At 44.6% G+C, this 23,486-nt stretch overlaps 1 protein-coding gene across 1 annotated transcript in view; it reads left to right on the top strand.

The window, feature by feature from the left end:
• Window positions 1-23,486, top strand: part of abca2 (ATP-binding cassette, sub-family A (ABC1), member 2) — a 74,959-nt gene that overhangs the window by 25,350 nt on the left and 26,123 nt on the right. Inside the window, exons 2-14 of the mRNA XM_061259566.1 lie at window positions 4,311-4,404; window positions 8,724-8,835; window positions 9,158-9,321; window positions 9,925-10,046; window positions 11,582-11,689; window positions 12,915-13,091; window positions 14,254-14,475; window positions 15,018-15,370; window positions 18,149-18,308; window positions 19,613-19,741; window positions 20,960-21,127; window positions 21,406-21,502; window positions 22,668-22,841. Of these exons, the coding sequence (XP_061115550.1) occupies window positions 4,311-4,404; window positions 8,724-8,835; window positions 9,158-9,321; window positions 9,925-10,046; window positions 11,582-11,689; window positions 12,915-13,091; window positions 14,254-14,475; window positions 15,018-15,370; window positions 18,149-18,308; window positions 19,613-19,741; window positions 20,960-21,127; window positions 21,406-21,502; window positions 22,668-22,841 (2,080 nt within the window). The remainder of the gene's footprint in view (window positions 1-4,310; window positions 4,405-8,723; window positions 8,836-9,157; window positions 9,322-9,924; window positions 10,047-11,581; window positions 11,690-12,914; window positions 13,092-14,253; window positions 14,476-15,017; window positions 15,371-18,148; window positions 18,309-19,612; window positions 19,742-20,959; window positions 21,128-21,405; window positions 21,503-22,667; window positions 22,842-23,486) is intronic.

Below are 23,486 nucleotides of genomic sequence, written 5' to 3'. Positions count from 1 at the left end.
TCCCAGAGCAGGCTCAGGGCTGTGTTTTCATAAATAGGAGCGCTTTCCCATGGGAAATTAGCGGGTCCGGTGGTGACGGGAGCTGCCGGGTTGTTTATGCCGAGGTGATTCAGGGAAGCAGATCGCTCCAGCGGAGTCTGTCGAAGGTTCCGCGGTCGGTACTGCAGAGGGCTGGTCATGGATGGGGGGGGGGGGCAACAGCCCCTGGTGAAGAGCTGCCCCCTGGTGAAGAGCTGCCCCCTGCCTGCCAATACTCCCATCCCTCACTCTACCTCTGTCCTTCCCCCTTCTCACAGTCCATGCCCCATCTCGCTCACCCACCCTCACACACACGGTCCTCAGCTATATTGTGGGGACAGTTTGCATGCACATGTGTAGACTTGTTTTATTACTCCTTGTACTTGCTAAAGCTGTTTTATTGCTGCTTCTTGGTGGGTTTGGTATCATCAGATTAATCTACAGGGTTCAATTTGTATCTATGTGATCCCTTCTCACACTTGGACCTGTACTTCCCTCAAGGTTTTTCAGTGCACTTTTCCCTGGTTATGCTTGTGCACTTTGTTGTACATTGCTCTAGACAAGAGTGTCTGCCAAATGCCTGTAATGTAATGTATGCAGGAATGTCGATATGCAGGGATAATTGTTATATTCTTCCATTGTCAACCTTAACAACTGAGCTTATTATTTCCCATACATAATGTCTTCTTTGTAGATAAAGCATTTAAGCTGCCACCCTCAAAGATTCCTTAATCTCAAATAGCCTAGATGACATTTAAGATGGTTTTGATACAGCATGTTGGTGCCTCATGCTGTATACTGTGCTATTTCATTAATTTAAGATCAACATTATCAGAATAATACCCTAGAAAGGTTGGGTTTGTGAGTAGGGGGGAGAGAAAAAGAAAGGGGGAAGAAAAGGAATAAAAAGATAAAAACAGCAGGGGAAGAAGCAGTGAGAGCTTAGTGTCAGCAATGTGCGTGTGTGTGAATATTCAATATACTCATACTCAGTATTGCTTGCCAGTGAGGGCCTCTTTCGCACCACCTCTACATTCAGTATGGAAGACAGCAAAAAAAGTGTAGGTTCAGACATTGGCATCCCTATAAATAATGTATTGTTGCCCTCCAATATGCAGATTTATTTTCTGTGAGGGGAGGGGGTCAGGTTGGGGGAGGGGGATTGAAACTGAGGAGGAATTTTAGAACTATGATATGTGTGGGAAGCTTTTTCATATTCAAATCAAGTCCTGCTGCTTGCCCTTTTAAAGGCCTTGAGATCAATAAAGCTGTAAGGTTTTGAAAAAGAGCAAAGCAGTACTTCTTTCGGAGTTGCAGTTTCTGCAGGGAGAGAGGGAGAAAGAGTGAGATGGAGGGAAACTGAGGGAGAAGGAGGGAGAAGGAGGGAGAGAGTGTGTAGTGCGTGTGTATAGTGTGTGTGTGTGTGTGCATTGTGTGTGTGTGTGTGTGTGTGTGTGTGTGCGTGTGTGTGTGTGTTGTTTGTGTATGGAGAGAGAAATGGAGACATGGTGTTGACTGTCTGAAGACATAACAGAGGCATTGAGGACTGTGCCAGTGGGAGGCATTGTGCTTTGTGAGGGTGGCATGTACAAGAGATATTTGTCTGCTATAACCTTCAAAGATAAACAGACGCAGCAGTGAGTGCCTTGAACTGCCCTCCTCCTATCTGTTCCCTGCAATAGGACAAGAACAAGCTGACAGTATTAGTGCTATGTTGCGGCCTCTCACCTGTCCCACCTTTAAATCTTTCGTCACCCCTCCACCCCTGTCAGCCATCCACCCATTTCCTCCCTCTGTCCCCAAACCTGATCCCAGAAGGCCACTGGTTGGTTTTTGTTTATACCTTAATACAAAGCTATTTCAGGCCCAAGTACCCAGGTGAGGTGAGTTTGTCTAATCAGTTGTTTAATTGATCTATTAGGTAATGAGCAATGAGTAATGACAAAAACCAGCTGACCTATGACTCTCCGGGATCAAGGTCGGGGACTGCTGATCACAGGGCACCATGTCCCCTGCCCTCTCCTGGGTAAATTCTAGCTGCAGGGCTATTTATGTCCTGATACGGTCTAGTTTTTCTGTTGCTTTAGACGGTCCTTTTGTTGTTTTGGTGAGACCTTGTATTGATTTGTTTGCACTATTAATTTGTACTTCCTAACACCTTCAGGGTTTTGTAGCTTTATTTCCAAGTCTGACACTGTTCGTACTTGCTTTTGGAGAAACAGAAACACATTACTAGAACTCAGCTGTCCATCACAAGGCATAGCTATAGTTACGGAGGGAGTGTTTACTGCTTTTTTTACAGATTGGCCAGGCATCTCTGCCAGTGGGTCTGAAAATAGAGGGTGGTGTCATATTGTGTTATTAAGAAATGATGTATGGAGATAATTTATTGCGCTGTGACCCTAGGTTTGATGATGCACATTTCTGTTGAGTGCGCGCTCGTTGGTTCACGGATTCAGCTGAGAATTCATTCATTCTTGGTTCCATCACACATCGCTTCTGTGCCACACTGCTGTTGGCAGTCATGTGAGGACAGAGTGTGCTGACAAGATTTCTGAATGGACCTTTGTGTGTGCACATGTGTGCGTGCACCTGGCTGCATGCTTGCACCTGGCTGCGTGCTTGCGTATCGTGTGTGCGCATGTGTGTGTGTGTGCGTGTGTGTGTGTGTGCGCACGTATATATGCACCTGGGTGCGTGCTTGCGTGTTGTGTGTGCATGTGTGTGTGTGTGTGTGCACACGTGTACGTGCACACGTGTACGTGCACCTGGGTGCGTGCTTGCGTGTTGTGTGTGCGTGCACGCATGTGTACATGCGCCTGGGTTTGTGCTTGCGTGTTGTGTGTGTGTGTGTGTGTGTGCACACGTGTACGTGCACCTGGGTGCGTGCTTGCGTGTTGTGTGTGTGTGTGTGTGTGTGTGCATGCATGTGTACGTGTGCCTGGGTGTGTGCTTGTGTATTGTGTGTGTGTGTGTGTGTGTATGTGCATGTGTGCGTTTGTGTGTTCGTTCTTGTGTATATGTGCATGGGTGCATACATTCACTTGTGCAGGTGTCTGGTTCCCTGCCTTTTTCTTGATAAGGTCACTGCCTGACACCACATGGCTGAGTCTGTGAGGTATGTCCTGGCCCCTATGAGAGAGCTATTGTAGCTTGACGTGACAGTGGGACACAATCAGGGCACTGTGTGGCCAAAGCCTCCCCGCCCCTGCTGCCCACGGGGCAACAGAGCGCTACAGCTGGGTAACGGGAGGAGATAGGACCTGCTGCAAATTACGACAGATGGAAGTCTTGGTTCTTGGGGCTGATTGGACAGGAGCTGAATGGTCATTGGAATAAAGATCAGAGGTCAGAACTGGGGTTTGCCTCCTGCTTAGTCTAAACATTAAGTCCCTTTGGATGTGCAAGAGGAAGGATGCTCATTTCGGAAATGCAGCACCAAAACTAAATGTGCATTCTGAAATACAATCGAGCACCCTGTGCCTCTCCAGACTTTACAACAAGCACCACATTTAGTCATTTGAGACAGTGTACAGCATTTAGTATAAATATAATTTCATGTATTGTACGTGACTTTGCCCATAGCTCATTTTCATCTGCACATTACACTAATATTATTACTGATTCTTATATCTGTGTGTGTGCTTGCATTTGAGCATCAGTTTAGTCATATAAATACATATGAAAACATTTTGGCTGTGCCTTCACTAACAGGAGAGCTTGTGCCATTTCCCTTTCCTCTCTGTTGTAACCGGTGTTGTCATAATGAGAGAGAGGCAGAGGCAGAGAGAGGTATCAGATCTGTTTCTGTATGAAACCATGTGGGTAGTCTTCAAGACCAGCTTCATGAGCCTATGCTGCACCTACAGCCAAACCGAACAACCTTCAGATCTGATGGAAGGCATAGATATTTCATACTGACTGGCTCCAGTTGATCCGCTCTGTTGGGTTGTGAATGGACAGGTGGGGGCTTTCGTAGTGGAGGGGCAGAATGATCCCTGCATAACGGAGTGCATGTTTTGAAACTGTATCTGCCTGCCCCCCCCCCCCCCCCTTCACAATTTAATTGGCTGAGAGACATTTGAAGGAGTGGCTTAGCAACACCAAACTGCTTTGTTTACATTCGGTTGGTTCATTGAGTCGGAGATATCATAATTGCAATAATGCACTCAAAATGGTGACTTATCAATAGATATTGTCACTGCTATACTGCGTTGGCAGGCACGAGGCCGAATGATTGCAGAAATCCATAATTCTCACCCCACCCTTCCCATGTGTGTGTCTCTTTGCAGTGGGTGCTGGCCTTTGAAATCTTCATCCCCCTCGTCCTCTTCTTCATTCTGCTTGGGCTGCGGCAGAAGAAACCGGCCATCCCCGTGAAAGAAGGTAAGGAGGATGGAGGGAGGGAGAGAGTGATGAAAAAGGCTGAAGAAAGTGGTGTTGACTTCATTCTAATTGAATAAACTTTCTCAGAAAACAAAATCTCAGAATGCAGTTTTACATTGTCTTCAATTGCACCTATTCAGTATCGACAAAAAATACAATGAACTTGCAGGCACAATACAAGTCATTTACAGCACAATATAAGATACTGTACACCTCTTATGGAAGAATAAGAATCAGATAAATAAGATGACTTTTTGGCAGCGGGAACGAATTGGCATGTTGACCAAATGAGCCAAATGGTTGGATAGAGCGACAAAATACTCAGTCCAGCACCTGGGCAACACAACACAATCAGTGAATGTACTCTGCTGGCTTTCAAAGCAAAGACAGTATTTGTGAATGAGAGAAGACGAGGGTGGTCCATCAAGAGTTGGGAGAGGAAGATGTTTCCAGTGCAGTTTGTGTTACGAGCATTACAGTATTTAGCTGACACTTTTATCCAAAGCGACTCAGAGTTGATTAGACTAAGCAGGGGCCAATCCCCCCTGGAACAATGTGGGGTTAAGAGCCTTGCTCAAGGGCCCAACAGCTATGGTTACACTGGGGCTTGAACCACCAACCTTCCGGGTCCCAGTCAAGTAACATCGGCTGCCCCCCTATAGCATTGTTCCATCCCCTTTGCTCTCGAATCAAAGTGTATTCTCTGTCATTTGTTATTTTAATTTTAATTACAACTTTAATGACAAATTATTATTTTATCTCCCCTGAAATGAAAAGATTGATGGTTGAAATGTGGCAGTATGTCATGGATGTTTGTCTTGTCTGTGACCCAGAAATAACAAGGTCGGAAAAGAACACCTTGCTCAGAAATCGTCGGCCATCACTAATTTGTCAGCCCTAGGACGTGATGGCCAACTGTGCGATTTCTGCGAGTCAAACATTTCTCACGTCCCTGTTTGCAGCTGTAATTAGCCATATTTATTTAACTTTTTTCCTCATTTGTCTTTATTCTTTATTTTATATAATGTAAAATATCACTCCATCTTTTGTCTTTTTCTTGTTTTCTGTTTTGTCTTTTCCTGTTCTCTCTCTTCACTACTGTTTCATTCTCTCTGCACGATGCTTGTCCACTGCATGCTGGTGCAGTCTGTAAGTTTCATATTTACTGTTATTATCGTAATGTGCTCTTACCATGGTGTTTAATCTTCTAATTTTATGTTGGGGTGTAACCGTGTGTCCTTGCTTCTGTGGATAATGAGGCCTCTGTCTGTGTATCTGTGAAGTAGACTATCCGTGTGTCTGTCCTTCCTTGTCTGTGCTCTTGACTCATCAATCGGTGCACTCACGTTAGCTATTTGAGCAGAGGGGACAATCCCTTTGGGATTTTACAGTCATTAGCTGATTTACTGCCATTTTTACGTATCTGGACTAATGCTAAAGAACCCCGGACTGACTACCGCATGCCCAAACAAGAGAAACACCATCGGTCACACCTGGGGGCTCATGGCTAACATGGTTGCAGTGCTGTAGCTAGCGCTGACTAAGTTGCAGTCACCTCCAGTATGCTGAGCTCTGGCACTGATTGGCACTGCTTCAGAATCCCAGCTGACACTGTACATCCCTGCTGTAAAATCCAGCTATCCCATAAGCTGGCCCAGCTGGGTATGAGCTGGCCCACTAGCATGGCCAAGCTGGTCATGAAGCTGATATAGCTGGGTATGTGCTGATCATGAAGCTACTGCTGATAGCTTGAGCTGGTCAAACCATGTCAAGCTGGGAGCTGGTGTGGACTGGTCAACCAGCTAACCCATGTTGAGTTTGGAGGTGGTCTGAAGTGGTCAACCAGCTACCAGTTTCAAAACCTTGTTTGAGCTGTATTTTCAGCTGGGAGAAGATCACATACCAGGCTAATACGAGTGGTTGTGTAGCCTACTAGCTTATAGCTGAATGCACAGGTGTGACTCTTGGTGATGTGGGCCTTTGTTTAGCACTATTAGCATCATTTCTGACTAACCCTGGGCAGCCTATGTCCATCGCCTTCCCCTCAAACCCACTGACTGACTGGCTGTCTGACTGACTGACTGATCCACTTTACTGGATACCTTTCCCTCTTAACTATTGATTTGCTCTGTGGTGATCTAATGCTTTTGATCCCCCCAGTTCTCCTGCGCTCGAGGGGGAAGCAGATGTCAGATTTGTGTGAACGTATGAACTTTGAAAACGCACTTAACATTAACAGCCTCTGCAAAACTTAACTGTCAGAGTGACAAGACCGATGAAAAATAGCTCAGTGTGCCAAGTCCAAAGAAGCCAAATCATTTCAGAAATGATGTTCTTCCTGCTAATACCATTTTTGCACGCCAGCATTCCATGTAGTTATTTATGTTTTCTTTGGCAAGAATCCTGTGAAAAATAATTGATGTGCTGTAAACAGATAGTCACATGACTTGGAAAGGCTTAGCGTAGTACAGTACGTGAACTGTTACACGAGGGATTGGAACAAGTGTTTATGTCAGCTAATTTCTATAAGGTTCCTGTTTAAATTAGTTTTTCTTAGCAACAGCCAAAACTACAGAAATGGTGTCAGATACAGCCAGTGTTCAGAATACCATACACCAGAGCCTTGCTGAGAGAATAATGCTCATTATGAAAAGGCTTGTTCAGTTATGAATGCATTATAAGGTCAATTAAGCACTCAAGATTGTTTGGAAAGGAAGCTCACGCTTCTAGACTGACTCTTTCATTAGTGAACAGCAGCACTCAGAAGGTATTATGTACGAGTGTGAGGTTTGAGTTCTTTCTCATTTGAAATTCCCGTTGCCTTAAATTGCATTAGTTTAATTGCTTCCTTCAATTAGTCCGGTTGTGATTTCATATTACTCTTGTTGTCATCTGGACTGGTAGAAATCAGCCATTTTTAGCCTAAAAGCTTTAATGCATATCTCTGTCCAACCTCTGTAGGCTTCCCTTCCTGCTTTCCCTTTTACGATCAATGCGAGGTAGGGTATTCCACCAGAAGAATTTAACACTAGTGCTACATTCTGAACTGAACTGAAGACAGGAAATTAAATTTAGAGATTAAATTTGTGTTTTGACTAGTTAACCCAATGAGGAAAAAAGATCTGAAACGCTGTTCTCAATTATGTTAAATTATGTTTTCAACAACATAGGAGGCTATTGTGAGGGTTTAATCACCGAGCAGAAGCCAACAGTTGCTGTGCAGGAAGTAGAAACACAGAGACAGGAAGTGAACCTCCAGCTGCTGCACAGGAAGTATAAACAAAGATATTCTACAGACTAATCAGATGGTCAACTTGCATTCCTTCTGTGTAAGCTTTTACATAACATGAGTCTTTGGTTACTACTAACAATACTTTCTAGGGCTGTAATAGCTTATGGCAACATTTTCAATTTGGGATTTTGAACAGAAGGGAAGCTACTTTAAATGTTTCAAATCTGGAATGGCAAAATAAGGTAATGCCAGTCTGCTGTTATGCTCCCAGGTGATGTATTCAGCTAAATCCATGAGCAGTGACTACATTTCAACCAATTCAGTCTTCCTCGGCTCACCTGAGAAAGACCTAATTGGTTTAAATGTCTCTGCTCACAGATGTAGCTGAATCTTCCACACATACTAGCAGTGTGCTGGTATTACTTTATTGTCTTCTTTGCCAAGCACCTGTGCTAAATTTTGGATGTGCGCATGCCTCTATTATAAAGGGGTAGGGAATTGACCGTCTGATTGATCTAGTGATATCTCTAGTAGAAACTCAGAGGTAGCTAGTGAACAGCTGACATCTGTCACCCCTCCTTAGCCCCCTACTTGATCTGTGATGGGTTTCCTCCCCTTTCTCCTCTCTATCCTCTCTTCCTCCCTCTTCCCTTCCCGGCCCCCTCACCTATTTATCTCTCTTTCCCATGGAACACTTCCCCCTCTCCTTCTTGCCACTCGTTCAACCTTCCTCCTTCTCTCTCCGTCTCCACTGCTACACCCTTCTCACGCCTCCCATAAACCCTTCTCTCTTACTTCTCTCGTTTATTCCTTTATCCTCCATTTCTTCCATTATACCCATTCTTTCTTCTCTCCTTCCTTATGCCTTCTTTTTTCTCTGCCTCCGTTATCATTCCTCTCCCCACTCTCCCTTCCTTTCTCCCCCCTTCTTTCTCATTCTCTGCTGCTTTCTCCTCTCTCCATCTCTCTCATTCTATTTTCCCTCCCCACCTCTCTCTGCTCCTTCCCCTACTCTCTCTCGCTCTCTTTCTCCTTCTCTCACTCTTGCTCCCTCTCTCTCTCTTTCTCGCCCCCCCTCGCTCTCCAGCCTTCTACAGTGCAGCCCCCCTCACCTCCGCGGGACTCATTCCCATCATGCAGTCGCTGTGTCCCGACGGCCAGCGCGACGAGTTCGGCTTCCTGCAGTACAAGAACTCCACGTGAGTCTCCGTCACGCAACACGTCGCCCACCTCCCCCCGGCCCTCAGCCACTCCGAACACCCGAAAAAGATCTCGCCGACTCATCCGTGGCACAGCCCAGAATAATACATCTTTCACGCCTTTTATTTTCGTTTTGTTTTGTTTTCAAGTAATTAGTCACCCATCGTGGCAAATTTGTTTTCCAGCTTTGTTAGGGATGTAGCTTTGTGGATTTGTGAGCACGGCGGGAGTTATGTAAGAGTTTTAGGACACAAAAATATGAGGTCACCCATTTCACCTTCTCCCTGACTCCCTCTGTTCCCCTCTTCTGTCCCCTGTCAGAGTGACTCAGCTCCTGGAGCGGATCAGTGAGGTGGTAGAGCAGAACCATCTCTTCACCTCAGAACGTCCAGGCCTGGGGGAGGAGCTGGAATCCCTGCAGCATCACCTGGAGAGTCTGAGCTCCGCCCCCAGCCCCCTGGACCCGCAATTCAACAGCAGCCAAGGTGTGTGTGCAAGGAAACTGTGTGTGTGTATGTGTGTGTGTATGTGTGCAAGGATGCAGTGTGTTGTGTGTGTGTGTGTGTGTGTATATGTGTGCAAGGACACAGGCTGTGAGCATACCCTGTGTGTGTGTGTGTGTGTGTGTGTGTGTGTGTGCAAGGACACAGTGTGTGTATGTATGTGTGTGTGTGTGTGTGTGTGTGTGTGTGCAAGGACCCAGTGTGTGTGTGTGTGTGTGTATGTGTATGTGTGCAAGGACACAGGCTGTGAGCATATCCTGTGTGTGTGTGTGTGTGTGTGTGTGCAAGGACACAGTGTGTGTGTGTGTGTGTGTGTGTGTGTGTTTGTGTGCGTGCAAGGACACAGGCTGTGAGCATACCATGTGTGTGTGTGTGTGTGTGTGTGCGCGCACGTGCATCAAAATATGCTGTGAGCATACCCTGTGTGTGTTTGCATGTGCATCAGCACCGGTGCAATAATGGACTGCAATAATGCTGTAAAGCTTGCTAGCTAATGTCAAGGCTGAAACTAAAAGAATAACTTTCTAAATGATTGATAGGTGATTGCCTGACTCCCTTGCTCTCTACCTCTGTTTATTCTTCCAGGTTTTACTGTTGGAAGTGTGCTGAAGAATCAATCGGTATTTCAGCAATACCTGGTCAGGAACCTCTCTCTGTCCAATGACATAGCCGGCCTCCTGCTTTCCTCTCCTGTCAATGTCAAAGAGGTGTGTCCATTTTAAAACCTCTTTCTCCCACTCGCTTTCTGGCTCTCACTTTCTCAGTGGCATCACAAGTATTACTCCTCAAGTCAATGGCAGTCCTAAAGAAAAAACCCATCTATTTTTCGCTGTACCGCTGTGTACACACCATTTATTTATTTCTTTGCTTTATCTCTTTCTCTGAATTGCTCTGTTTTTCACTCACAAATCCTGACTTAACTCAGTCCTGCGTGCAGGTGTGCACTCATTCTTTCAAGAACTCATTAATTAGTGCACTCTCTCATTCGCGTGCACACATAGACAAACGCATACGTGCAGACACATGCACTTAAGCACACACTCATTAAATAGTCAATCAATCTACTACTTGTACTCACTTATGCACACACACTCACAGGCAGACACAAACACAGCAACACGCGTACATACCTACTCACTCACTAACTCTCTCTCTAATTGCCTGCTGAACTCATTCACTCATGCACAGTTGCAAACACACTCACACAAGCACACACTGGTGCACACTGTGCCTGGTGCATCACCTCAGTCATACGCACAATAATCACCAATTAACTGGCTTGCTCCCTCAGTCAGACTTGTTCAGTTTAACAGCCTTACTCACCCACTACATCTCTCTCTCTGAATGATGGATAGAGCAGCTCCTTCAAGGTAATAGCAGTGCCTGTGCTTACCTCTGTTGAGTAAAAGACACTAATAGGGGTCCTGTCAAACTCACACCTGCTTCTTTTTGTTTTTCTGACTCACTCTCCTCCTGTCTGACTCTGACTGTTCCTCCTCTCCTCTTATTTTCCACTATTCAGCACAGTGGAGAGTCTGTATTAAACATCCACCTACACAGAGATACATACACTAGTACACATGCATGTATAAACACACACGAACACTAAGGCACTGTGCAGTCTGATGTGTATTACCCATGTGGGAATGTTTCCTTACCCTTGAGATATTTCTGCCCATTCTATCCATTGTGCATTTGGTGTACTGTGTTTCATTTGTTAAATATAGTGTCAAGCCAAGGCTTCTGAATTGTTGAACAAGACAACCCATTCATCAGCAGAACTGTCAATATATTACAAAGTTAACACCTTTGTGATAAAATACTATATATTATTTTTCCGTGTTTGTCAACATACAGTACTTAAACTTGGATAACTGACCGTTAACATCCTTTTTATAATTCTAGGATTCTGTGTAAAGTCAATTGTCTGATATAAAGTGTGTATTTTGCCTGACATCTACACCTGGTATCCTTCTCACCAGAATTTAATTTTACTCATTGTATCGTTTTGGGGGTTCATCCGGGATTGAAGATTCGGTTCGCTTTTCCCTGAGAGCATTTTTTTAGCTCAGTTTTTATTTGGCTCAGCTGTGGGCGGGCCTGGGAATATTAGGGTTTCAACCTGCTGCTTTAACCACCCAGCACTCCTGTAATGTAATGACATGTTCGTATTTTCCCTTGAAAGGGTTCTGCTGTAATCCTGCAGCGTTATTTCAGTATTGCCACACCATCCTCTCTGCAGATGTACAGCCTCATTTTTGGCTCTTATCCGGGGCCGGGAGGGGGTTCCGGGCCGTCCGATGGGAGGCGGGATGGTCACGGCCCAAGGGAGAAGATCCTGCATCTGCAGGTGAGACCTGTCAAACTGAACCTGTTGGCTGTTACACCAGAGCCAAGGTTGGACTGCTTCAGCTACATTGCCTCATTGTTGCATCACCCAAAGGCAGAAGCACAGACCGTGATGTCACCCTGAATGCTGGCTGCCCCGGTCAAGATCAAGACAGCTGGCTGGACTGATGAACAAAGGCTGCATTTCTCCTAGAAATACTTATGTTGAGCCCTGGTCATTCGCAATGCAGCGGTCGTGAGCTGCGTTCGGAAGTCTTTTTGTATAAAATATCAGCCATGTATTTAGTGCCCTATAAGATATTTATGACACTAATTTTTGTCAGAAATGTCAGTTAACAATCTTATCATTCTCAGCTCACGTCATGTAGGCTTTATGGCTGCACCTAAAGGTTTGTTCAGTATGAAAAAAAACACATGGAAACATGGCTAAAGGGAAAAGGGGAATAAACTATATGTAAAGGGAACAAGAGATCTCTTGAGGAGCAATCATTTTTCAGTGGATATGATTTGTTGGAACAAAAGTCATGTTTGCACTCATATTTAGAAGTTTGAATTTTAGTATATCCAATAAATATTCCTTATGGTCATGTTTTTTTTTTTATGTGTTGCATTTCCAGTTGCGTGCATTTACTGGAGTTTCTGTGCTCTGTGTTCAAACTCCTGACAACCAGTCCAATGACAGAGTATCCCCCAATTCCACCACGCCTATTATGGGATGTTATGTATAAATACACTGATGGTGACTCATTCATGTGGGAATATTTGCGTACAGGCCTCACATAGCGGAAACTATCTCCAGATTTAAATCGGATTAGGACAAATCTGCGCTATACCACATTTGTCGTGTTTTTAGCTCAGTCCTCAAATGCGACACTCATTGGATTCATCAGGAATGTCACATAAACAGAGTATAAACTGGGCTAACGGAAAGATGTTTTACTTTCAGTGTTCTGTCTTTATTTGTTATGTTGGGAGAGCAAACGATTGATTGACATGGAAGTAGAAGCAAAGTGTAATAAGTGCTATTTCATGGTTGAGAGAAATGTTATGGTAATGATTAAAATATATTCTGGATAATGAGTATAAACAGGGCAAGAAATTAAAACCACAAATGAACAGGGACATTGGCTCTCATCAAGACCGGTGAGAAATGGGGGGCAGGTATCTGTGTGTGTTCTCTGAGGGCTTGTCTAAATTTGCCCCCCTGTCACCTTTTGCCCACTCAGGAGCAGCTGCTGGGGGGCTGGCACAGTCTGGAGGGGGATCTGATCCACAAGGCGCTGAAGGACCCAGCCAAGGGGGCTCACAGGCAGGCCCTGTTCAAACTCATGTCCCAGGCCCTGGGCCTTGCCGCAGGGGAGGGAGACCAGAGCTACGACCCCCAGGGACTGCGTGAGATGGAGGTCTGTATGTCCTTATCTTATTGTTCTCAACTCTGATGCTTTTTCCTTTTCTCCCATTTTGGAAAGTATTTGTGGGCTTGTCTCTTCTAGACCTGGGTCAAACAATAATTGTTTTTGATTCAAATAATTTTACATTTCTATTAAATGCTTAGAAAAAGTGCAACCCCTGCTTTCTGGTCCTCTTGGTTTGGCACAGTTGCACCAGGCAAGATCAGTCGAGCATAGAAGAGTATTTAAATCCAACACGAGTGCGTATTTGAGGTCAAGTCTGTTCTGTGTCAGTCACACTCTCCTGCCCAATCAACCCGATGCTGATATTGAATGAGGGACATGGGACAATTCAGCTAACTGCCTTTTCACATTCTTCCTGGCTTATGCTGTGGCCTTGCAGGCCTGCTGGCCACAGATGCTGGCACCAGTCAGGATTGCATACCGGAGCGTGGCATGCTTTGTTACATCGAAACATTCATTTATTATCGGGGCCAGCCACCTGGCAACCTCTTGACTGCCTGCCTACATGTCAGCCTAATTTTTGCATTACTCTATTTGGCTTGCATTCATTTGTGTCAGCAAATCTCCACCTATTAGTTTCTCTTGCCGTGACTGTATCCAGACTCTGATGCTGTACAGTAGGTTTCTGGCAGTGATGACTGATTTGTGTTTACAGGGGGTTCTGTTGGTGGTGATGACTGATTTGTGTTTAGAGGGGGTTCTGTTGGTGGTGATGACTGATTTGTGTTTACAGGGGGTTCTGTTTGTGGCGGTGATGACTGATGTGTGTTTACAGGGGGTTCTGTTTGTGGCGGTGATGACTGATTTGTGTTTACAGGGGGTTCTGTTTGTGGCGGTGATGGTTAATTTGTGTTTACAGGGGGTTCTGTTGATGGTGATCTTGGTCGATTTGTGTTTACAGGGGTTTCTGTTGGTGGTGATGGTTGATGTGTGTTTACAGGGGTTTCTGTTTGTTGCAGTGATGGGTGGTTTGTGTTTACAGGGGGTTCTGTTGATGGCGGTGATGGTCAATTTTTGTTTACAGGGGGTTCTGTTTGTGGCAGTGATGGGTGGTTTGTGTTTACAGGGGGTTCTGTTTGTGGCGGGGATAGTTGGTTAGTGTTTACAGGGGGTTCTGTTTGTGGTGGTGATGATTGGTTTGTATTTACAGGGGGTTCTGTTGACTGGTGCCATGCTGGAGTTACTCACCTGTGGGGAGGGCGGGAATGCCGAGCTGAGCAAGATCCTATTGGTTCCTGAGAAGCAGCAGTCCTTACTGCAGGCCTATCGCAGTGCGGTTTGCGGTGGGGGGGAGGGGCAGCGGGCTGAGCGCTTTGGCGAGATGAGCCAAGAGCTTAGAGACCAGATAGACACTCAGGCCATCATTGAGAAGGTATGGACAAGGCTCTCTAAATAATAGGTTAATAAATAACATGTTGTGTTTACAGCACATTCAAACACTTATAGGTTTCGATAAATATAAATATATATATGCATATTAGCGCAAATATTTTTCATTCAGAAAGACAATGCATGTCTATATACCATTGGTACAGTTCAAGGACATTCCTGGCGATTACTGTTCAGTTGAAAGTAGCGGGAGTGAAAGTGTTCCAACATGCCCTGTCTACAGGGGCTAGTTTGTGCCCCAGTCTCTTCTGCTTTTACATAATACACAGTTACTACTGTATAAACAAAGGCATGGACACAGAATATTATTCAGCACAAGAAGTAAGATAGCAGCAAGGTGTCATAAACTAAGGCAAACTGCACATGAGTAAACCAGGATAAGGTGTGAATTATATTTGCATTGTGGCCATTTCATATGGCTATAGAGCGATATCGATACTCTCACATTCTCTCTAACCATCCTCTCCTCCTGACTCCCTCTCCCTCCCTGGACTCTCCCTCCCTCGCTTTCCTCCCCCTCCACAGCTGCGCCTGGAGCAGTTCAACTCCTCCGCCCTGGCCCCCCAGTCCCACCTGGGCGCCCTGCTGAAGGACCTGGCTGACGTGGAGAGGCTGCTCCGAGACGTGGACCTTCTTTCCGGCCTTGCCCGCCTGCTGCCCAAAGGAGCCTGCGCTGGTCACCAGGCCCCGCCGCCCGCCAACACCACCGCCCTGAGCCCCAACGCCACGGCCTGGGGCTGCAACGCCACGGACGCCCCCGGGGGGGAGGGCGAGGGCGAGGCTCCGCCCGAGGCCGAGGGCGAGAACCCGCGCTCGCAGTTCTCCGCTTTCGTGCAGCTGTGGGCGGGGCTGCAGCCCATTCTGTGCGGCAACAACAGGTAATGGCCAATGGCGTCGCTGCAGCGGTTGCTGTCTTCATTATTAACCGCAGCAGTTATTGCGGTGAAGTATTGGTTCTGTGAAGTATAGAGGAGACTGCAGTTACCGTGAAATGTAGCAGCAACTGTAGTTGTTAAGGAGCTTGGTTTGTAGCTCCTTATAAATAACGCTGAAGGCTCTCGCAGTGCACTGCAGTGTGTGGGGGTTGGGGTGGTGTGGAGCCATTACATATATCAACTACCAATGTGTAGCACCTGCTTGGATGAAGGGGGGTCAGCGTTTTTGCTCAACTGTGCCTACCGAGTGTCAGCAGAGATTGAGATGGAGGGTTTACTTATTAAACCAATTAAGATGGAGGCTGATTGTAGATCGCCAGATCAGGATTGCCAGATTGTGAATATGGCCAGGGCACTGGGGAACACCCAACTGTTTTCAGTTATATTCAACTGTTAATTCTTATTTTTGGATAGTCTGGGGCACGTACATACGCTAGTCATGAGGGGAATTGCAATTTGCAACCTTCTCTAAAAATAAAGCAAGGCAACTAGCTAGGTACTGCTCTCAGACATTGTGGGCTGCCTCTGTCTGGAGAAAGAGCTGCTTTTTATATCCCAGAATAACTTTTATCTGTCCTCTAAAACTTAAAATCTAATGGTGTGCAGCCAAAGTACATCAAGTGGTCTGTCCATATACTGATATATCCTTGAGAGCAGTGGTTCTCAAATTCGTTCCTGGGCGACTCCTGTGTATGCTGGTTTTTGTTACAGCCAGTCCGTTGTTCAATTAAGGTTGTTCACATGTATTAGTACTTTAATGTTTTTACTTACATTTTTTACACAGTTCATTTATTTGAATTCTTTATAATCTACCAAATGGTTAGTTTTAGTGATTATGTGTCTACACTTTCACCAATTAGGAGCTTATTGATTCACAGCAATCATTAATTTAATTAGTCACATGTTCTGCCTCTCTTTATGCAATTGTTTGCAGTATAGCTAATGTGGGACTTTTATTCTTCATGTTTTCTATTTTAGCAATAATATGCAATTGTTATGTGAAAACTTTAATGTCCGTTTACTGTACAGGCTAATGATACCTTAATTAATGCAGGCAGTGAAAAAGTAGTTGCTTCTCTCTAGGATGACTTTGACATTCGACGACTAATTACCAATCAAAATATGCTAAATTCACACAACTGATGGTACAGTACTTAATAACATTGACTGTTTAAAATGTCTAGCATTATGGCTTGACCTGTTTACTTACTTTCAAGATATGCATTGAATGTCTGTAAATAAGAAAGCTTGTTAATGAAAATATTTAATCAGCCAAACATGTGGCAGCAAATAAATGCATAAAAGGTGGTCAAGAGGTTCAGCTGTTTTTCAGACCAAATGTCAGAATGGAGAAGACATGTGATTTAAGTGACTTTGACCGTGGAATGATTGTCGGTGCCAGACAGGGTAGATTGAGTATCTCAGAAACGACTGATCTCCTTGGATTTTCATGCACAACAGTCTCTAGAGTTTGCAGAGAATTATGTGAAAAACAAAAAAAAAAAAACATCCAGTGAGAAGCAGCTCTGTGGGCAGAAGCACGCTGCTAATGAGAGACGTCTGAGAACGGTCAGACCGATCAAAGCTGACAGGAAAGTGACAATGATGCAAATAACCACACATTCCAACAGTGGTATGCAGAAGAGCATCTCTGAACACACAATGTGTCAAATCTTTAAATGGATAGGCTATAGCAGCAGAAGACTTAATAAGTCTAAAAAATAAGTCTGATAAATACCTAATAAAGTGCTCGCTGAGTGTATTTCAAAACAAAAAATTAGAATTAAGAGCATTGAACATTATTTACAATATTCTTTGGATTTGTATTCGTTGTCACTTTCAAACATGTCATTGTTTATTGTACAAATTATTTTAGTGACTGTCCCTGCTAAATAAATGGCAGCTGCATTGGTGCCATTTTATTTCTTGGTGTATATACTTCTATTACTTAATATATTTGCCAGGGCTTCTTGTAAGACGGACATACAAATCAACTCCTCCTTCAGGTACCAGTAGGTTCTCTTGAGACATTTAAATTTAAGGCTCCTACAGACTGGAAAGATTTACTAACTACACTGAAGTGTCTTAATTCACTTGGTGCATTTAGGTAATGCTGTTGTACCGTATCTTACTGCAGCAATCTGGCTTTTACTGACTGATTTGTAATATGAGTTATTAACTGACATTCCAAAGGGTTCTTTAGTTGAGGTGTTTTCTTTTTGTATTTATTGTATGGTATTTATGTATTTATTTATTTTATTTATTTTTTCATAATTTTGTTCAATGATAGTATGTGCATTTCATCAGGGCTGCCACAAAAGCAAGATGGTATTGGGTTTTTAGCCTGTATGAATTAAATAATTATTGTTTTGTAATATCTGTTCAAAATCATTGATCAATTTAGCAGTCTGTGAAATGAACATGACATGACATGTATGGGCACTGACATTGAGTAGTTATAAGGCCAAAGACATCCCTGATATAAAAAATATGGGACCTTTTGTTTTATGTTTTACAACAGATTTTATGTTTCGAACCCCTCCTTCCGCAATGTGGAGTTGCCAAGTGTGGCTCTGCTGCGTGACCAGCTTTTGTAGCAGTAGCCCAATGAACCTTTGCAGTCTTAAACTCACTCTACAGCAGAAATAACAATGATGCATGTGTAAGGAGCTGCTGGGGTTTGTGTCTCTATACGATGCTTCCTCTTTGGGGTTTTTTCAGAATCATTGAGCCAGAGGCTCTGAAACAGGGCAACATGAGCTCTTTGGGCTTCACCAGCAAGGAGCAGCGGAACCTGGGCCTCCTGGTGCACCTGATGACTACAAATCCCAAGATCCTCTACTCCCCCATTGGCTCGGAGGTCGACAAGGTTATTCAGAAGGCAAGTGTGCTTCGCAAATATTGGCTCCATTCCTGTATCGCTCATAACTCCCTTTGAAAGTTGTAGCCGTTCATGTGGCTGTGCCACACTGCTCCAGTGTGCGGATGGGCCCCATTGTCTTAGTACTGAATACTGACAGTGCCAATGCTGACTGTGGCTCGCAGTCTTCCAGGGAGGTGCTTAATTGGCTGTAACATCGCCCAGGGAGAGACGGATTCATATCTTATCGCACACCAGTACCCCCTCCAGTTCAATGGATGCCTGCAATCTGCCTGCACAGGCTGCATGTGAAGTCTCCTTCCCCGGAGCAGTGATTGTGTGAGCTCGGCTGGTGGACTGAAGCGGAGGACCATGGTAGCGGGTTGTTCGGGGGAGAGCGCACATTTGTCTCCCCAGCTGATGGGCTTTGAGTCCGGTTTATAAAGATAATTGCCCGTAGCAAAAATGAGGCCTGTATTATAATTCTATTTTGCACTATTTCATAATATTGTTTTATTCTCATGACAGAAATCCAATAGCGGAGAGAGAGGCTAAAAACAATTGCACAAAAAGGGGTGAAAGTGCTAGCTCATACAGACGCCGGAGTCTGCAGCTATTTGTTTTTTAATAACTCAGATTATTAATCATGCATTTCGGCTGTCCTCCGGAAAGCTCTCCGAATAGATTAATTAATCAGATCCTCGCATTGTCTGTTCACCCCCTGTCCCTACCTCCCTCAGCAGCCTCCTGTTCCACTACAGAAACCACTGCAAAATTACCTATCGATCCCCCCTGCAGCCAGTTGCTCACGTCCAGCCGTGTATTGGCAGTAGGTCACTGAGGCGCCGGCCCGATGGTAGTGCATGATAAGAGAGAGAGAAAACTGCCGTCAGCGTGAAGAATGGTTAAGACACACCTCAGTCAGGTAGACCTGGCCCAGTGAACGTCATGGTCATGCAGAAGACATTGAGGTAGGAATGATTTGTTAGGGCACAGTCGGTAAGAAAAGTAAGGGAGAGATGGATCATAGAAATAAATGGGAATAGAACAGTCAAGAAGATGTGGTCAGATAGAGTTTGGAAAAAACTGAGGATTGGCCAACTGAAGAATGAACGGTGGAGAATTTGAAATGGTTGGGTTGCTGCTGATGTGATGGAATGATTGTAGGGAATGTTCAGAGACATTCCTGAGGAACACTCATTGCTAGTCGCGGTAGGGGAGACTTCACTCAAGTGCAGGGTGAGGGTTATTAACAGGTTTCCTCATTGTCGGGATGCCAGTCCTCTCAGCGGGGTAACGCTCCCTCTCTCTGCTGCCCCCTGCAGGCCAACGAGACATTTGCCTTTGTGGGGAACGTGACGCACTACGCCCGCGTGTGGCTCAACATTTCAGCCGAGCTCCGGGCCTTCCTGGAAGAAGGGAAGCTACACAACCACATGGCCTGGCTGCAGCAGGTAACGGGGGAACCTACACAATATACACTTTCAGTCCCATATGGCACTCAAGCATAACTACCATACAATCCCAATCCCAAAATACCTTTTCAACCAATCAAAATGATGACTGCTATACTATTGTTTTAGTCCCTATTAAAACCCTTCTAAACCCTTAAAATCCGTGCGATTTGGGTGGAGCCACTTCATACTGGGTTTGGGACTGAAAGGGTGAAATGCTAAATGTGCTTGTTTACAAGCAGACACTCTCATCCACAATAAGTTACAACATACTGAGATGCACATAGTGCAAGGTGCAAAATGTTTAAAAAATCACATTATCATGTGAAACATCACAAATCTATATACTTTATTTATATATTTAATTGTATTTATGAAATAAATGTACCATATTGGATGGAGGCGGCACGGATGGTGCAGTGGGTAGCACTGCCGCCTCACAGCAAGGAGGTCCTGGGTTCGAATCCCCGTCGGCCGGGGCCTCTCTGTGCGGAGTTTGCATGTCCTCCCCGTGTCTGCGTGGGTTTCCTCCGGGTACTCCGGTTTCCTCCCACAGTCCAAAGACATGCACGTTAGGCTGATTGGAGAGTGTAAATTGCCCGTAGGTATGAGTGTGTGAGTTGAGTGTGTGAGTGAATGGTGTGTGTGCCCTGCGATAGACTGGCGACCTGTCCAGGGTGTATTCCTGCCTTTCGCCCAATGTATGCTGGGATAGGCTCCAGCCCCCCTGCGACCCTGATCAGGATAAGCGGGTTCAGATAATCGATGGATGGATATTGGATGGATGTGATTACCATTGTAAAAGAGCAGTAAAATAAACCGTGGGAGGCAAAGTGGAGAAGAAGTGCTGAGTGTCAGCGAGTCTGGGTTGATGGGCCTGAGATGATCCCAGGTTTGAAGTGCTGGGTTTTTGCTTAGCACGCTTTCATACTGGAGCGTCTGAATTCCTTACAGCAGTGTTCCTCAAACCTGACCCACGGGACCCGCAGGGTTGCTTACATTTTAGCTGAGCTAATTAAGTTAATTAGGTTTGATTGAGCTTTCAATTGAACGCCGACTAAATTTGCCCTCATTACAACGAGTTTCAGCTCATAGGCCTTTGTTACAGATCCGGACTGGGAAGGGAAGTTAAATTATTTTGTACCAACAGAGATGCGAGGAAGTGCTGTACGCTCAGCCGTGCTTTTGTGTGACCTCTGAATGCATGACTTCCCCCAGCTGACATCTGATCTGCGCAGACACCCGGAACTGCTAAACGCCTCAGACAGTGAGCTGATACGCAGTGTGTTGGAGGGGAACTTCACCCTGCCTAACACCACCACCCTGCTGGAGCAGCTGGACACCATCGACAATGCTGCCTGCGGCTGGACGCACTTCATGTCCAAGGTCAGGCCAATACTCCTGGGATCGGGGTATGATGTGCTGCTGGGATATGTAGTCCTTCTGGCTCAGTCCTGTACAGCACCAACAACAGACACTCATTTGAAGGCTTTAGGTATCTCTATCTCTATCTATCTTTCTTTCTCTCGCTCTCTCTCTCACACACACACATACACAGAATATATCATTCTGCTGGCCTCTGTATTAAAGGGTAATCCCCCATCCACTGAGGGCACAGTAAAGAGAAGTGTGGATCAGTAAACATGTTATCCTCTGCCTCCCAGGTCAGTGTGGACATCTTCAAGGGCTTTCCTGATGAGGAGAGCATCGTGAACTACACCCTAAACCAGGCCTACCAAGACAATGTGTCTGTGTTTGCCAGTGAGTACAACTCACTGCTATACCTTTATTTTATTTTCTTGGCCGAGCAGCCGTCTTTCTAAAGGGCAACTTGCATAGCTTCCGTTTTTAAACATTGATCGCTGACAAAGGCTATATGCCAAAAAGCATTGCAATAAATGATTACTTTCTTCCATTCAACTCCAAGTGTTGCTGGACTGCTGCTGAACCATTGTAGTCTAGAGAAGTTGGTCCCAAGCTCTATTTTTACACATAGCCCATTTATAGAGCCAGGAGTTTTTATGGCACGGTTTATTTTAAATGATAAGCAGTGCAACACTCAGGCACCCAGGACACATTACAATGGCTTTGTCTTGTGTTACACTAGCACTGTAAGCAAATTGTACTGCAGTCTAAGGGCTGTGGTGGATACAGCAAAGATCAATAGGTAGCATGGGGGAGCTACCCTGCAAACCGAGTAGTTATTGAACAGATATTTGTCAAGGTGTTAGCATTAGCTTGTGCATATGAGTGTGTGTAGGTGCGAGTGCAATAATGAGATTTTTTCCAAGTTGTTACTAGTTACTATTCTGATTCATACCGATACCTGATTCAGTCATACAGTGCAGGAGGTTATAAACAGACAATCAGACAATCCGGGGAAGTTGCATTGCAATCCAGGAAACAGGTTGTGAAATCCCCCATTCAGATTATAATGTAATACGTGTTCCATAATGTGTCAGGGGTTTCAAATATAACAGTTACCACCGTTACCACACCTTTTGTTGTCCACACCTAGTTATGAATTATTTTATTTAATTGTTTATTTATCTGGTACAATATTGCCATTGTTCCAGGTTAAAAACACCAAACATGGTTTCTAGCTGAAGCTGATTTGCAACCCCTGTCTCCATTTAGACTTTTCAATTAAAATTGATTTAAATACATACTAATGATATTGAGGGTAGTTATTTACTAAGAATTATATTAAATATCCAGTGGTGGGTATAAATATAATAAAATAAAGGTCTTTATGATCAATGATGCATGTTGGATAAATATATACCAAAGCAGAGCTTCAGAATGCTTTCGGTATCTACAGTGGCTAAGGCAGAATTGTTGATTTCACATGAACTGAGTGGAGATAGTTTGGCAAATATAATATTTATGGTATTCTCTCCACCCCACCCCAACCCCAACCCCCAAGGTGTGATATTCCAGACCAACAAGGATGGCTCCCTGCCCCCCCACGTCCTCTACAAGATCAGGCAGAACTCCAGCTTCACAGAGAAGACCAATGAGATCCGCCGAGCCTACTGGCGCCCTGGGCCCAACACTGGGGGGAAGTTCTACTTCCTGTACGGCTTTGTGTGGATCCAAGGTACGGAGGGGACAGTCCCTGCTCAATACCAATCCAAAAGGCCCTTCACATTTTATATTAATGATAACTTCATTAGGGCTTTATTAAGTAAACATTAAGCTGTCATGATCAAAGCAATACTGCTTTTATGAAACATAATAAACACACACTGATTCAGCTTTCTTTAGATACCAGCATAGAAAGGTAAAAACACTCACACACTAAAAATGCTCCCCTGCAAATCTAATGACATTTTGATTAATTGATACATTTTCTAAAACATTTGTTCTGTATTACTTTGTAGAGATACACTTTTCATCACTGTCACTATAAAGCACTTCATTGTTTGCTTTATAAATTGTAATGTCGTAGTTATGACAGAGCTATAATTTAGAAACTGTGTTTTGTGTTTACTCAGGTTCCCTTTGTCTAATATTACATTTTACATTACACTGAAACCATTCAGTGTGACAAATATGCAATAGTAGAGGGCATCAGGAAGGGGGCAAACTCTGTGTGAAGCTACATTGAACATAAAGTGTGTGAACTAAAGGGGATGTAAGTCTGCACATAATGATTTTCTCTGCATTTACAAAACAGTTTAAAATGAGGTTCACCCTCTGGGTTAAAATAATGTCATTGATCCAGGATACTGAATTATCTCGT

The sequence above is a fragment of the Conger conger genome, chromosome 11 (genome assembly GCF_963514075.1).
Source record: "Conger conger chromosome 11, fConCon1.1, whole genome shotgun sequence".
Taxonomy (NCBI): Eukaryota; Metazoa; Chordata; class Actinopteri; order Anguilliformes; family Congridae; genus Conger; species Conger conger.
Note: the sequence above shows the minus strand (reverse complement) of the source record. Positions and strands in the feature narration are given on the sequence as shown.